Genomic DNA, 11,836 nt, shown 5'->3' with positions numbered 1-11,836 from the left:
AACTGTAATGGTATAATCAATAAAATATATTTAAAAATAAAAACTACAGCACAAAAAATAGAAAATAATATTTTATTGAACGTTTCTCAATTAACAATGGAGCAAAGTACAATTTGACTCAAACCTGCCTAACCAATCTCAACTGCAATTGAAAGAACGCAAACATACAAGACAGGATGGGGACCCTTAGGTCTCATTTCTGCCAATGTGGCAAAAAAAAAAAAAAAAAGGAAAAAGAAAAGAAAAACAGGCTCAAACAGACTTTCCCCTGTGCTAGGAACTGGGGTGGCAGCTGTGGTTCCTGCTACAGGCAGAATATTGGATGAGAGCCTCCCCAACATCAGCATAGTGGAAGCAGGGCCCCCATCCTAGCAGAGCAATGCACAAAAGCAAGCCAGTCTCCTCCTGTACCCACAGGGCCTGCCTCAAAGTGAAGTGGCATTTTTACATTCACATCATGTTCTCTTGTTTTCCTAGGGTCGTGGCTTAGTCTCCAAGTATAAAGCACACACTGGCCAGCCCAGGGTCAGGGAGTAAGGAAAAGGATGTCTGGGAGGGCAGAGCAGCAGGAGAGAAAGTGGGTGGTAACAGGGACCTGGAGCACTAGTCTAATGCAAAGGGGCAGATTTTGATAGTGCTTGCAGGATGCTGCCAGCCCATGCCCGCCACTCCACATGACACTCCTGGGCCAAGAGTCCACAGGTAAAATTTCACATAGCTCACCCCTGGGCAGGTGGCTGGATTCTCCTCACTTTCTCTGTCTACTCTGGCCACTAGACATTGTGTGGATGGGTGTGAATCAACTTAGATTTATTTCAGCCAGTCCAGATAGAATTGCTTTGGGCAAAAGGCTTACTAAACTTGCAATAGTAAGCCAAGGAAACCCATAGGAAGAGGAGCCAATGAAGATGGAAGTTTAGGGAAAGAGCTTGGAGGAAAAAAGAACATAAACAAGGACTAATAAATCAAATCTGGTAACCAAGGCTCTGTAGACACTGGCTCATATGTGACATTGATTTCATGTGGAAGACGAAAAGAGGGAAGGGATGACCAGAGAAAACTGGAGACTAAAAACAGAGGACATCCTTCCCATTACCAGGTCTACTAATCAGTGACGGATATCCTCTCATCTACCCACAAAGATTAAGACCTAGTAGTGACTTTTCCCAATTTATGGCCTGGGTAGGTACAGAACCAGGGGTTGGAATTGGGAACAGAACAATTCCAGTTTTTACCACAGAACTACTATGGAAGAAACTGGTAAGGTGTCCCTTCCTTCCCCTTATCCATACATCCAATCACAGGTGAGAGAAAAAGAACTTAAGCCTCTGAGGGCAGGAATAACCCCTCCTGCCAACCCTTGATTGTTTAATAAATAGAGGTGGTAGAAGAAAACAGAAGGAAATGGGGAACTGGAAGGCAGGGGCTATAGTTCATCATTCTTCAAAGTTTGCTTCTGTCCTGTTGGTTGCTCCTCCTGTTCAGATTCTGTTGAGTTGGAGAGACAAAGGAACAATAGCAGGTAAAATGGTGGTACCTGGCCCCAGTTATGTGCAGACAGTTCCCCCATACTAGGCTTCACATCACACCCCTAGCTCTACCCTCACCTGTTCCAGGACCTTCTAACTCCAGAGGTTCAGCATCTGCTGGTCCAGATCCTGCTTTTGGGAAGGAATAGTTTAGTGTCTGCAGAAGGGAAGAGGGGACTCATGGAAGGGTTGGCACACTTTTTCTGTAGAGTCAGAGTAAGTAAACATTTTAGAATTTGTGGGTCACATTCAGTCTCTGAATGTTTTTTTCTTTTAAATACCTCCAACACATGAAGACCATTCATAGCTCACGGGTTGTCCAAAAACAGTCTATGCCTGACAGTTTGCCAACCCCTAGGCCACAGATGGCAAATACAAGGCCCATGGGCACCTTGTTTCTACCTGGCGGCAGTGCTGAGCTCTTGCTTAACTGTTAAGGAGTACTTACATTTATACAGTCTTAAAATTACATTCGGCCCTTTGAAGGCAACTGTGAGGCTGATGTGGCCCCCAGTGAAAATGAGTTTGACACCGCTGCCCTAGGCTAAACAATATTATTTTCAATTTCCCCAACTCACGAGTCTCTTTCTCAGGTTCTGAAATGGGCTTGGCATCTTCAGTCTGGCCTGGAGGGAAACCAGGAGTAAAATGTAGTCCCAGAAGGGAAAGGAGATATACTTCCTGCCCAGTAGCACCTGGAGCCAGGCACCCTGCCCTCACCTGGTGGACGGATGACCTTCTCCCCCTGGTCACTGGCACTGACATTGAGTAGAGGTTCTGCCTGGGTTTCATTCTTGTCCTTGGGCCTGGGCCTGGGCTTGGTAAACTTGGCCTTATTTAGCAAATATTGCACTTCACGGTCCAGAGTCATCATCTTGGCCTCGATGTCTTTTGAGAGCAACACTGGCTTCTCTGTGGTGGGAAGCTTGGCCTGCTCAGCCATTGTTGCATTCTTCCAGGCCTGTGGGTGAGGACAGCACAGGCTCAGAGCTAACAATGGAAATAGCAGACATCTCTGTCCCAGATAAAACTCACCCCCAACTAGCCTCTGGCTCTTCCCACAGACTTCCAATCACCTTGCAACATCTGGTCATCAGCCCCACAGGAGTAAGCAAATACGATTCCTCAGAACTGTATTCAAGGCTTTCTATAAGGTAGCCTCACGCTACATGTTTCTGATATATATTCTATTAGTTTGGACTAAATACAGCTGAATCTCTTGATCATTCCATTCTTGTCTCTCCACTTCTGAGCTCTGGTTCAAAATGCCCTCTCACATCCAAAAGTTTCCACCTCACACGACATATCACCCTCACCTATCCAAACTCTGGGCCACTTTCTGAGTCCAGCTCATGTCCCAGCTCCTCAAGGCCTCTTTCTCTAACCTCACAGGGATGTTGCTTCTCTAGTCTGACCACTCACGGCTCTGACCCTTATTTGGGACTAATCAGACATGACCTCAAACACGAACATCTTTTGCTGTCCCAATTAAATGCTAAGCCATGAGGCAGAGGCATGTTGAGTCTCTACTTCTCCACATCTCCCATGCTACCTATAGGCACTTTTCCAGGTAAGTATCCAGTTAAGTTAATATAGGGATTACCCAGGTCTCATTGATGACTTTCTCTAATGTTGTCATCTCCACCTCAGTGAAGATCTGGTCCATCTCTGGGATAAGCCGGGCACCCCTGGAAGCCAGAGGGGAGACGATCAGCTCAGGAGGAAGTGGGGTCTGGGATGTGGGTATGGGGAATGGGAAGCTGATGGGAATGAGTGTTGGTGGGCTTGGCAAGACTGAGTAAAAGAGAAAGGGTAAGGGGCTTCTCACTTGAGGAACATGCTGGAATGGTTGAGAAGATTATCAAGGGCAGACAGCCGCTCAGGCCACTTCTTACGCTCTTCCACCCGAAAAAACAACCCTTGGCACAGTTTCCTCAGCTCAGCCAGCTTCTCTTTCAACATCTGATGGATATGGTATGGGAATAGGTAGAGGAATTCAAAGGATAACAGGATAGCCCTGGAGCCAGCCCTGCAATCCTCTTCAGGGCCTCACACCCCAGCTCTTCCCACCTTCTCCGATCCTAGAAAAAAAGAGCTCCCATCCCACCCGCCATATGCTGGGGCACCCCTACCACTGTGGTGGCTCCAAAGCCTTCATCCTCCAGCCAAGTGGAAGCAGCATTGAGTCTCCCAGAGATCTCTTCCCGCTGTTCCTCAGTGGACACTTCCTGGTACTCAGGCTGGTATAACTTGTCCTAGGGAGGTACACACAAGTAAAAGCAAGCAGCGAGCCCCTATGGGCAAGGCTCACAGAGCCAGAACAGGTCCCAGGGCAAGTGTGCCTCCCACTCAACAACCTGGGTCTCAAAGATGAAAGCTTCTAAGCTATTGGCAGCTTTCTCCCGCTCCTGCTTCTCTAGGTCTCGGACTGTCAAGTCCTGAAGTCTGTGGGACAAAAGGAGATACAGACATGAAGGAGAGGGAGTGCACAGCTAGAGGTACCACTGTGCGTGCATCCTGCCCACCACCCTCCACATATATATACCTATACCCACAAACACCCACTCTTAGTCTACTCACTTCTGTGCTGAATGAGCCAGCTCATCCTCGGACAAGTCAGGTAGGTCCAGAACTACTAGCTCCACCCCAATTTCCTCTACCATTTTCTGCTTCCGGGAAGGTTTCTGCTTCTTTTCTTCCTCTGAGACTGGAGAGACACTCTCAGACCCTGGCTCCCTCTTATCACTTGGCTCCTGTGGGGAGACATGAGGATGTCAGGAAAAGCTTAGGTTCTTCTATTATCCACAGGCAGGGCTTGAGGGGATGACACACAAGGGAGGCATCTGCTTCTTTATCCTGTGTCCAGTCTGGCCTTATTCTGCCTATAGCTTACCGGGGCCTCAGACTTTTCCTCATTTTCTTTGTTTATGGCCTTTTCTCCCTCAGCGGCTACATCTTCCTTAGGCTCAAAGGGTGAAGGATGAGAGGTGTCCTCTACTGGGGTCTCAGCTTCTTCCTTGAGTTCTCCTTGCTCTCCAGGCTCATCCTTGCTCCCCTCAGTAAGGCTTTCCTCTTCCTCCTTGGACACAGTCACAGACACACCACAAGGGATGGTTAGGACCTATGTAGTAAGACCAGCTTAGCAAGGCCAGGTCCAGTGGCTCTGCTTTGAAGGGGCTAACAGCTTGCAGATAAACAGAAGGCAACTGTACAGAAATGGGCAGTGGATTGTTTGGACTGCAGCAGTCTAGTTAGACAGAAAAGAAGGATCTGGAGATAAGGGGAATGGGCCTTGGACCTCGAGCACAGGAACAGCTAGCTCAGAGTGCAGAGTAGGGTAAGGTTACCCTACCTCAGTTGTGGACTGAGAGGGAGATCTAAATCCTAGGCAGCTGGGATATCCACCCCAACTCTCTGCCCCCACATACCATCTTCTAGGCTCTCCTGGCTCCATTCTGGGCTTACCTGAATGGTGCTGGTACCATTCTCTTTGGTGTCTGGTGTGGTGCCTCCTCCGAAAAGGCTAGAAATGGTGTTGCCAAGTTCTAGGGGTAAGAAAGACCAAAGACTCAAACAGGATCCCCTGGGGGGGTGGCGGCAGCGGGTGGGGGTGACTACCTCCTAACTCAAAGGCAAAGCCTACTCACTTCCTCAGTATGCACCCAAGTATATTCTCTCGTACACACATACACACACATGCACGCCGATCTTACTGGTCAGAGTCGATTCTTCCTCTTGGTTATCCTCCACCAGTGTCTCAAACACAGACTCTACCTGAAAACAAGAGATTCAAGATGAAGAAATGCACATGTAAACTCACTTTTTCACCACAAACCTCCAGCCACGGTGGGGTCTGCTTATGCACATCCAAATGACTCCCAGCTGCGGGCTTATTCTCTCACTTGCCTTCTTCTAAAAGCTCTTAGATCAAGTCACCCTCTCTCCTTTAATTATGAGCCCTCTGAGGATAAGATCACAGTTCCTTTTTTACCTCGGAGGCCTGTATGTCTCTACTCAAAATAGAATGGGTCATCATTTCTAAGACTACTCTAAAAGATATTAATCCTCAGAATTGTTCTTCAAAATTGGGTTCCTCAGCCATTGTGTAGATCCCGAAATTTACAATGTTCTTAAGCATTTACAGGCTACAAGAAGGACCACACCAAATCCCTGGTTAACTTTGTTTAGAGCCAAAATTTATCCAACCTCAAAACCCTCTTCATTTCTCATGTTCTGGAAAAGGGTGGTGGGGCCTGGGCCCTTGCCCTGTACACAGAGTCTTTCTCTGCACTCACCCTGTCTAAGCTGAGCAGACCACTCTCATCCAGGTTGAAATGAGCCTTGATGCCCTTGGACTCGTAGTCAGCATACTTCTTGAAACTGTCACCCACACCTTTTAGCTTCACTGTGGTCAGATTCTGGGAGCCAAATATCCTGGTTGAGAGAAAAGAGGTGTTCAGAGGAACCCACCCAGTATGCCCCTAGCTCTTGACTACACAGCTTTCTGGCACGAGGTGTTGAGTCCCTCCCTCAGGAGGAGGGCAGCACCCTCTAGAGAAGATGCTTACCCCAACCCCAACCCCACCCCCATCGCTTCTCCTGGGTTAGCCCTGTAGGCCCCAATTCCTCCCTCCCTGGAGCTCCATCCTACCCACCCCCACCCCCTCACCGAAGCTCCTCAGGCCCCAGGAAGCCAAGGTCACCATAGTTGATGTGGAAATTAAAATCATGGCTGTAGCGGTTAAAGGTAATAACTTTTCGCTGAGGGTAGGGCCCCATCCGGGAGAAGAGAACACGCTTATTGTGCTTCAGGTTGTGAACCCCAGGCTCCTCCTCTACCTCCCTTGTGAACTCAACCTACACAGCAAGGCAAAGGAGGCACACTGGAGAACCAGAACAGGTTCTAGGGTAAGGGTGGGTGAGTAACATCAACTGGCAGAAAGACAAAGAGACAGACTAGGGCAAACAAAAGGGGAGATCACACTTGGAGAGGTAAAAAGAACTTACCACCTGATCAGACAGGCTAACTCACCAGGATGGGGTAGATCACTGCATCTCGGACTACAAAGGGCTTCACCTTGAAGGCTTTGCTGAGTGCAGCTGCCTGGTATACAGCCCCCATAGCAGCTGCTTCATCTGCATTGATGTTCTTCCCCAGCTCCTCCCTGTTAAAAGTTCTAAGCTTTAACCCTGACTACTCTGTAGCTCCCAGCTTGGCCTCCCTCCCCTCGGCCTTCTAGCTGCTCAGCCCTGGAGTCCTAGCCCCCATACTCACTTGCCCACAGCCTTCAGCAGCACCTCCTGAACTCTGGGGACCCGAGTGGCCCCACCCACCAGGATCACCTGCTCAATCTCATCCTGCAGAGTAGGAAAGAACGTGAGATGCAACAGCATGTAACTGACTCTCCTCCTCAGCATTGACTCTTCCTTTAACATTCCTGCTCCTTCCTCCTGCCATGTAATCACTTTCTATCCCACCTGTCTCCTGCCCCGGGCCCACCTCTGACTACCACTCACCAAATTCATTTTGGCACTCTGGAGGGCCTGCTGCACAGGCCCAGGCACCCGCTCAAATAAGTCTGCACACAGCTCTTCGAACTCCTTTCGAGTCACTTTTGCCTTGAAGTCCACATCATCCATGAGGCCCTCAATCTGGAGGAGGATAAGGAGTGTCAGAGTTCTCACCCAAGTCCTGCTCCCTGAAAGGACAGGCCAGAAACCAAGAGAACAGGACTTCAGAAGGATGGCAGGAGGCACAGGAAAAAGGGATGGGCCACACCAGGCCCAAGTGGCCTAGTTCACTTTGGTTGAGGAATACTGCCCTCAACCAGTGACATGTGGGCACCTGTGCCATGTGGTCAGCATTGGCACTCAGGATAGTTTTGAGTCGATTAGCCTCACGTAGCAGCTTGGCCATGGCACGGGGGTTCTCCCTCACGTCCTTCCCTCTCTGGCCCTTGTGCTGCTCATTGAAAAGCCTGGCGAGGTGGTCACGTAGGCGGAGCTCCATCTCCAGGCCCCCCAGGGTACGGTCAAACCTGTTCAGGAAAGGTAACAGGGACAAGTGTAAGGAACACATGGGGCCCCTTCACCTACACAGGAACCTGGCGCTCATCTCATCCTACATGGTGACACCTCAGAATGACAATTCATCCACCTACCCATTCAACTGTAATTACTGGGTATCAACTGTATTATACCTGGAGATACAATTTTGAGAAAAAAAAAAAACAATTTTGAGAAGAAAAAAAAACTCCTTGTAGTCAAGGAGTCTACAATCTAGCAATCCAATAATCATATAAAGTTTTAACTGCCCCATGTGTTATAAAGGAGAGGTAGACAATGCTGTTAGAACCTATACATGAGACATTTCAGCTATTTACAGATGTCAGGGAAAGTTCTGTGAAGAAGAGGAACTTAAGCTGAAACCTAAAGGATGAGTTGGAGTTAACTAGGAAAAAACATTAAAGGAAAAAACATTCTAGGCAGAGAAAACAATATGTATAAAGCTCCTAAAGTGAAAGAAAGCATGGTGTATTCCAAATGAGGGCAAGTACGGCTGAAGCTCAAAGAGCAAGAGTCTCAGGATTAGAGACAATCACACAGGCACAGCCTTATAGGCCAATGAAGGGTATTTATTTATTTATTGGTTATTTTGAGAGTATGTTTATTAAAGCTGGTAATAGTAAAACAAAGAAGGGTTTAGGACAGAAGCAACAGGAGAGTGTAGGCAAGGATGCTTTGGCTCACTGAAAAGTCAGAGAAAAGAAGCCTTGGAGACAGGTTCTGGAGATTAGCCTGGGACAAGCCACTGCCCATTGCTCCCCTGGTTGCAATTTTCATGGGGACCCTTAGAGTTCAGGAGATACACACCTGGGAAAGAAGAAGGGTATGCGCATGCTCCCAGGAGGGAGAGTACTGAAGGGTTTTGAAAGAAACTGGTTATGATCAAGTTGGCATCTTGAAAAGAATCCTCTGGCTACAATGTGGGGAAAAAACTCAAGGGAGAGCACACTGGAAGCAAGAGATCTTTGAAATTCTATAGGTAAGAGGTGATGGTAACTTGAACTAGGGTGGTAGCAACAGAATTGGATGGAAAAGGATGGGTTCAAGAACTAAGACAATATCAGTGATAAGTTATTTCAGTAGGTTCCCTGCCTTTCGACCTCCTCAGACTGTCTTCTCCTCACATCTTCCCCTTGCTTTTTGACCGAAGTACACTACAATAACTGATGGTGCTTCAACCAGGACAGCATTCCTGCAGGGAGTAGGAAAGTGAGGCAGTTGCCCCTCCAAAAAGACATCCCCATTTAAGGGTCTCTCTCAGCAAGCCTTCCTCGGAACCTCCACTTACCCCACTCCTTGGATTTGCAGCTGTGGCTGCATTCCTGTCTCCTTAGTCTTCACTGTCTGGTAGGTCACAATGGTGCACACAGTGCTGCCTGAGCCCATGTCATAAAACATTATGTGCTGTAGAGACATCAAATTAATTGTCACAGGAATTGTCAACTCCAGACTGCCTGTTGCTTTCAAGGGGTTACACCAACTCTCAACTGAAAGCCCAATGGCTCCTATACAGGCCGAGAGAAGGTGGTCTGTGCCAACAAGATGCAAAATGAGCCAAATGGTATTCATCCTCAAAACAAGTCACCCTCCAAGTCTGGTCAGAAGTTCTTCCCAGCTCACCTGCGCAGTGGTGTTGATATCTTTCCGATGGAAAACACCGTAGCTGAGGGCAGTAGCAGTGTTGTCATTGATGAGCTGAAGCACTTTGAGGCCGGCCATTCGAGCAGCCTGCAGCACAGCTCTGCGTTCGGCTTGATTGAAGAAGGCTGGCACAGTGATCACTGCATCCTTGATGGGCTGTTCTACAGAGGACAACAGAACAGGGTTCCCACCAGCTCCATACCTTAGATGAGGGTTTTCCAGTCTTGGCACTCTTGACATTTGGGGCCAGATAATTCTCTGTGTTAGGGGCTGTCCTGTGTATTACAGGATGTTTGGCAGCACCCCTGGCCTCTACTTACTAAATGCCAACAGCAGTTCCCCAGTTGGGACAACCAAAAATGTCTTGAGACATAGCCAAATATTCCCTTGGAGGCAAAATGCCCCCATGTTGAGACTCTAAGGAACCTGGCCACCACTGACTCTACCTTGGCTGCTCACCTGCAAAATCTTCAGCCAGAGAACGGGAGTAATTAAGAACCATGCCCAGTACCTCCTCAGGTGAGAACTGTAGTTGCCTGGGGGAAGGAAGGTAGTTAGAGGCAAGAAAGCCAGGCATTAAAGGAAGGACACTTCTCCAGCAGAGCACTCACGGACTGATTCGGAAGTACACAGTCTGCCTCTGTGGGTCAAAGCCTAACTCGTGCTCTGGGAAACGGTCTCTGTAAAGGGCCACATTGGGGTTATCCTCCTGCTTCCCCAGGAGCTGCTGAAAGTAATGCAGGGTAGCCTTTGGATTTTTGATGGCCTGAGAGGATGGAAAGAAGGAACAGAGCATTAGGCTCCCAAGCCAACCATCACCTACCTTTTACATAAGAGACTGATAAGGGAACAGACTCTGGGTCTGTCACTTCCTTTCCTCTGCACACTGCATCTGGCAAGGGGGTGGGCTGGTAGCTCACCAGGCTTGCTGCACTGTCTCCAAAGAATCTTTCATTTTCTTTTAGTGTCACAGCCACTGGGGTTTTCCTCCGGGATTCCCTGAGGAAGAGACATTGGGGCCAGGTGCCTATGGCAAGGTATGGACCCAGGAGCCTCAACACCACACATACAATCAATCACCCAAGCACCAAAGACTGTTGGTGCTTCCAAGAACACGCAGCACCTTGGAGACCAGATTCCCTCTTTCCCTACCCCTGGAGCTATGGCTGCCCTTACTTGTTCAAGACAATTTCCATGGGCACTCCAGGCTTGACAATGGCTACCTTCATGGATTCACTGCCCAAGTCCACAGACATCACTGCCAACATATCTGAAGAGGAAATAGATCTGTCAATTAGCCCCTCTTTCCCCACCTTCCTGAGGCTCCTCTCATCAAAACACACTATTTTCTATGGAAAAGGTACGACAGCAAAAGACAGCAAAAGGCCTGGGGCCAGCAACTCAAAATCCAGAGGCTTCAGATCAAAAGCCTCTTTGCCTCTTCCCATCATGTATCATTCATTATTCACTCATTTATTCCTCTTTTCACCCCTCTGCTGGGGTACACACCACTCTGTGACAACAGGTCTGCCAAGAGCACAGCCATTAAGGTCCAACAGACTAGTCTCCTCTGCCTCCTGACATTGGCTGTCATTGTGCCCCTGGGGAGGAGAAAAACACTTGTTAACTAGATGCCCTGAATGAAGGGGACAGAACTTCATCCCAAAACAGAGAAGCTTTAAGATTCATACCTGCTCCACTCTCACCCAAGGCAGAGCAGCCAAACCTCGCCTACTCCTTACAATACTAAGCCTCTAATTATCCGCAGAAGTGCCCCCACAAAGGCCCAGGTGAAACAGCAAGGACAGGAGAAGGGGGCCAGACACTTTCTATTGCACAGGCAGTAATTGCCGCACCATTACACTGGTCCTACTGTCAGATACTCAGGCTATGGCCACGGATCCCTGCCCAGGGCTCAACCACCTCCCCACACTTAGAGCTCCCCAGCCGGCACGGAAAACCAGGCCGGGCCGGGCCTGGAAGAGAAGTGAAAGATGGTCACACTGGGGGAGGCTGGGATGGAAGAAGGGCCTGTCTACTCAGCATCCCCTTTGGGTTGTGCCCCCCACCCCTGCTGCCTACTTAGATGCTTTACCGGGAACGCAAGGTTCCTTGCCCCACGTGAATGGCGTGCCCGGCATTCATCTGTCTCACCTGACAAAGACAGCGTCTCCCACTCCCGGAAATGGGTCCCGCCCCCACCCCCGCTAAAGCGTGGGGACGCCACGGGACCAAACCGCGGGAAGCCAAGAGTCACGGTGTCTGTGCGGCCCTCACTCCCACTACCGACCCACGCCCAGAACTAGCACGTTGCCTCCCTCTAGGGGGTAAGGCCAGCTCCCATCGCCATCCCCCACCCCCTCTACCTCTTGCCTCGGCTTCTGTGGCACGAGCTCTGGGACACACGCGGTGGCGGGAGTAATTACGAGGCCAGCAGCGCGACCACAGCCCGCGCCCTTCACAACTCCCCTTCGTTTGCAAACTGTTACATTAGCTACCAACCTCTTAGCTGCGTCTCGCGCACTCGCCGGCTCCGAACGCGGCGCACGCTCATTGGAGCCTCCGCTGCCCCGCCCTGCACCGCGCACCCAGCCCCGCCC

The 11,836-nt window shown here is 49.5% G+C and overlaps 1 protein-coding gene across 4 annotated transcripts; it reads right to left on the bottom strand.

The window, feature by feature from the left end:
- Positions 1 to 201: 201 nt before the first annotated feature.
- On the bottom strand, positions 202 to 11,757 carry HYOU1 (hypoxia up-regulated 1). 4 transcript variants are annotated; one of them, XM_037067559.1, is made up of 26 exons: positions 11,735 to 11,757; positions 10,746 to 10,837; positions 10,413 to 10,506; positions 10,157 to 10,235; positions 9,848 to 10,002; positions 9,696 to 9,772; positions 9,216 to 9,397; positions 8,884 to 8,999; positions 7,375 to 7,567; positions 7,047 to 7,181; positions 6,805 to 6,887; positions 6,562 to 6,694; positions 6,199 to 6,386; positions 5,825 to 5,963; positions 5,243 to 5,303; positions 4,995 to 5,074; positions 4,423 to 4,608; positions 4,110 to 4,282; positions 3,887 to 3,974; positions 3,662 to 3,784; positions 3,358 to 3,491; positions 3,133 to 3,217; positions 2,250 to 2,490; positions 2,108 to 2,155; positions 1,608 to 1,658; positions 202 to 1,488 (listed from the first exon to the last, which is right to left on the bottom strand). In XM_037067559.1, the coding sequence occupies exons 2-26, from the start codon at positions 10,828 to 10,830 to the stop codon at positions 1,427 to 1,429; spliced, it is 2,991 nt and encodes a 996-aa protein (XP_036923454.1). In that variant the 5' UTR covers positions 10,831 to 10,837; positions 11,735 to 11,757; the 3' UTR covers positions 202 to 1,426. The 4 variants fall into 4 exon arrangements, with proteins under 4 accessions (XP_036923454.1, XP_036923455.1, XP_036923456.1 ...); XM_037067560.1 differs by lacking the exon at positions 11,735 to 11,757 and adding an exon at positions 11,603 to 11,728; XM_037067561.1 differs by lacking the exon at positions 11,735 to 11,757 and adding an exon at positions 11,610 to 11,728.
- Positions 11,758 to 11,836: the final 79 nt, after the last annotated feature.

The sequence above is a fragment of the Sturnira hondurensis genome, unplaced genomic scaffold, assembly GCF_014824575.4.
Source record: "Sturnira hondurensis isolate 20B ecotype Veracruz unplaced genomic scaffold, ASM1482457v3 Scaffold0017284, whole genome shotgun sequence".
Taxonomy (NCBI): domain Eukaryota; kingdom Metazoa; phylum Chordata; class Mammalia; order Chiroptera; family Phyllostomidae; genus Sturnira; species Sturnira hondurensis.
The sequence above is the reverse complement of the archived record's forward strand: the minus strand, read 5'-3'. Positions and strand labels throughout refer to the sequence as shown.

What these genes read in the sequence shown, in the direction of transcription:
- HYOU1 (XM_037067559.1), bottom strand. Translation starts at nt 10,830, where the DNA reads ATGACAGCCAATGTCAGGAGGCAGAGGAGACTAGTCTGTTGGACCTTA. An exon ending in GTGTACTTCCGAATCAGTCC is followed by an intron (nt 9,773 to 9,847) that starts GTGAGTGCTCTG and finishes TCCTTCCCCCAG; the next exon opens with GCAACTACAGTTCTCACCTG. An exon ending in CTGGCTCATTCAGCACAGAA is followed by an intron (nt 3,975 to 4,109) that starts GTGAGTAGACTA and finishes TTTGTCCCACAG; the next exon opens with ACTTCAGGACTTGACAGTCC.